Source organism: Pinus tabuliformis, chromosome 8 (genome assembly GCF_031772625.1).
Source record: "Pinus tabuliformis cultivar Carrire ecotype Pingquan chromosome 8, CPIR1, whole genome shotgun sequence".
In the NCBI taxonomy this organism is placed as follows: domain Eukaryota; kingdom Viridiplantae; phylum Streptophyta; class Pinopsida; order Pinales; family Pinaceae; genus Pinus; species Pinus tabuliformis.
Window position 1 is genome coordinate 1,451,326,091 of NC_142294.1, and position 3,910 is coordinate 1,451,330,000.

Here is a 3,910-nt window from a genome sequence, read left to right on the forward strand (position 1 = left end):
GGTCAATAGCCATATGACTGTAATGCAAGATCAAGAGCTAAAGCTAGCATGATCAACCACTAAGGGTAAGTGAGAGAAATAAATAGCTAAGAGGAGGAATGGGATGTTGTTTCCTAAAGGTTCTATCCGTGGAAGACCACAATAAGTCACACAAGAGAAATATTGCAGGGCTGGTAGCATGGAGTAGGCCAGGATGATTCATAGGTCATCCATTAACTGACAGAAGAGTTGATTCCCGGCAAAAAGCTTATAGCGATGTGAGGAAGTTAAGGAGGGACACATTAGATAGGAAATATTGCAACACTTAATTGGGACATTTATGTCCTATATTCTATCTCGCGAAGGTAGAAAGGTGCATTGTTCATGGGAGAGCCCGAATGACTCAACACCAAGCTACTATGGTTGGATCAAGGCCACAAAAATGTGAAATATGAGCAAGATATTATGGACCAATCAAAACCATCTACCGCACAGAGGTATGGACCTATGAGGACATGTAAGCCTATAGGTTAGCCACAACAGTTCAATAACAATGGTTTTAAATGGCTTGGAATGACTCAAGTCACGACACATTGATTGTTCCAGCCATGTGGAGGCGCACTATGCAATGATTGAGTTATCAAGAGTGATTGTCCAATATTTATTTTGCTCGTGAGGTTAGAAACCGCTTGTTTGTAAGACTTACAAATGATTCAATTGTTTCCAATTTAAAATGTGAGGATTTTCTCAAATATAATGCTTCAAAATAGTTACATGGAAATAATTACACATACTATGTAATATTTGTGGTAGAACAAGGTGATATGCTCCACGTGATTTCTAGTGGTTCAACAAATTATTGGGGATTTTGGATTATTTCTCATACTTTATGGAAATTTTCTTGTGTTTACATGGTAGAAAGATATGATCCCTCAACACATATTTACAATCCCTTTTATGCAATTTATTATATTTCTTAACATGATCTTAAGCTTCCTTCAATCTATTTTTAGATAAATAACTTACCCTTCAATTTAGTGAATGATCTTAGGCCTCAAAAATATTTTTGTTTCAATACGATGGTTAAAAAAGTGATATTAAAGAAACTAAATTGGAAAATAAAACTAAACAAAAAAATAATCATTAGAAACCAAATATTAAAATAAGTAAATTCCAAATATCTATATATATATATAAACAACTCAATTATTACAATTCTATACTGAAATATTTACTCATTAACCTATATTTATTAATATGAATGACTGTAGCTTATGAACTATAGCATAAAAATGGTTCACAATCCTATAACCCACTTATATATTAATCCAATAATTCATTAACGAAATTTAACAGTCAATAACTCCTTATAATTGGTGGTCGTCCACAAATACAACCGTCTCGTTCACTGTCATCATTTTTCTCAACTTCTACACCGCTAAATGTCTCAACAAATGCATTACAAGGAGATCAACATGTCTGGCGTTGTCGATGTGTATTCCAGCCACTCCCAGAAGTGGATTGCTTTACCAGAGTAGGTCCGATATTATGTTCTTTGTCACCCAATTCTTTCAATGCTTCGTCCTTAGAATCCAGTAAACCTATAATCCATTTATATATTAACTCAGTAATTCATAGTCCTTATAATTGGTGGTCGTCCACAAGTACAACCGTCTCGTTCACTGTCATCATCTTTCTCAACTTCTACACCGCTAAACGTCTATGCTGTACAAGGAGATCAACACGTCTAGCGTCGTCGATGTGTATTCTGGCCCCTCCCAGAAGTGGATTGCTTTACCAGAGTAGGTCCGATATTCTGTTCGAGCAAGCTGGGTTCTTTGCCACCCAATTCTTTCAATGCTTCCTCCTTAGCATCCAGTGCCACGTTATCTTCTATCTCATCTCCCCACAAAGTACACGTAATGTTGCATATTTTGCAGGGTTTCCCTGGTTTTCGCATTTCAGAATGTTGGCAAAAGTGTTCATATTCGGACGTAATGGTCTGTCGGCAAAGGTAACACATTAGGGTTCTACACCTAGCACACTTCAGACTATTGCATCCATCCGTCTTTACCATCTCAGCCTTGCAAGTTTTACATTCTCTTACAATGGCCTTTGTCATCCTCTCTTCCACTTTTCTACGATGAGCAGTCTCAGATATATTTTCATTCTCTTCGCACAGTAATGGCAGGTGACTCGGCTCCTTGCACTGGATGCATGAAGCCTTCAAACAATTTGGGTTTGGACATTCCATAACTTGTACACACTTGTCCACTTCACATGGAATGCCGCAAAATGGACAATAAACCAGGTTTTCCAGTTTGGCATGAATTATAGCATCTTGGGCTTGGCGGGATTCATATCTTTCGATCAGATCATTCGGAACAGCCCTCCGAATCTCACAGAAAGGAATTGGCTTTTTGCAGCCATCCATATTCATGCAACGCAGACACCCTCTTGCTTTATAATTTCCATATAGGATTTCCTCTACCTGCCGCTGTACGCATCCAAAACAAATTACATGTCGTCTTCTGCACTGTACTATATTTTCAAATGGAAACTCGTCACAGCAACAGCCACATTCCAAAAGTCGTACTTCAGATTTAGATTGTGAAGGTCTGTCGCTGCAAGAATCGTAAACAACAGTTTTTGCATCAGCATACTCAGAAGATGATGAGCGTGGAGAATGAGTCATTTTTGTGCAGAGAAAAGAGCCTAGAGAATTAATAATGGTAGCTAAATATAAGTCAAGCTAAATCGGAATCCACTGATTTCCGACTTAGACATGTTCTATACACTTTGTGGATAATTGCCTTGCTCCTATATACATGGGATTTGGGATAATTAGAAAAGCGCACTACATTATTATCATCCATCATGCAAATATTAATTTGATGAAAATCAAATTAATCTCTCCTAATTTTTTCAGGAATAGATTGGGAAAAAAAAGGTTTTAATAAGTTTTACATTATTACTTACCTGGAAATTTTATGTTATAGATTATTAAATAAATATTATGTTTAAGTGGTTACAATTTTATTAAGGATTTAGGCCAATAATACAACAATATATAGAAGTGTTCACACAAATGAAAATGCAATTAGCTATTCTAATGACAAATGAAGTATTTTCTCTCAAATTTAATTTTGGATAACTAGTTATTTTCAACTTTGTATTTTTTTTGTATTTGCTCTCAAATTTAGTTTTGGATAATTGGTTATTTTCAACTTTTATATTTTTTTTTTTTGTTTCAATGAAACTCTCTTACAAATCTTTTATCTGTGTTTTCAAGATTGGAAAAAGAGTTCAAAGAATCCCTAGTTTCTAGTACTCTCAAGCTCCTAGCCCTATTTCCATCTATAATCTTAATCCTTGTAACCCTCTCTCAACCAAAGACTTCTCCCAATTGACTTCAAAACATTAAATTCACTAGCCCTTCACCCTATAGCCCAAACCAATGGCTTCACTACAATTAAATTCACAAACAAATTATGATACAATCTCATGTATTAAAACCTCAAGTTACATCCAAAGAATTGTATAAGTCAATCTACTTATGAATCTAAAGATCTCCTTCTAGAGCACTCCCCTCCATCATACCCAAATATCATTACCTTAAGAAAGTGTGGTAGATGAGACCATCTCTCTTTCTATGCACTCAAAAAATCTCCTAGCTTCCTTTTGACTAACAACTCCTAGAGTACACAGTAGCCTACAAAAGGTATATGCATGGATGGAAACTAAGAGAACCTCAAGGTGAAAGGAAGTGGAGTGGATTATCTCACATTGTAATGTAAATAATAGAACAATGGTTAATGATAAAGGAAGATGTAATGGTTCCTATCAAGATGCAAAGATAGATAAGTATTACAAACTACAACAACCAAAATAGCATATGATTATGGGATTCATAGGGATGATGATATCAATC

The 3,910-nt window shown here is 35.6% G+C and overlaps 1 protein-coding gene across 1 annotated transcript; it reads right to left on the bottom strand.

Moving 5' to 3' along the window:
* Positions 1-1,726: 1,726 nt before the first annotated feature.
* Positions 1,727-2,674, bottom strand: LOC149241212 (uncharacterized). Its single transcript, XM_089370469.1, has one exon. The coding sequence runs from the start codon at positions 2,672-2,674 to the stop codon at positions 1,727-1,729; it is 948 nt and encodes a 315-aa protein (XP_089226595.1).
* Between the last annotated feature and the right edge of the window lie 1,236 nt (positions 2,675-3,910).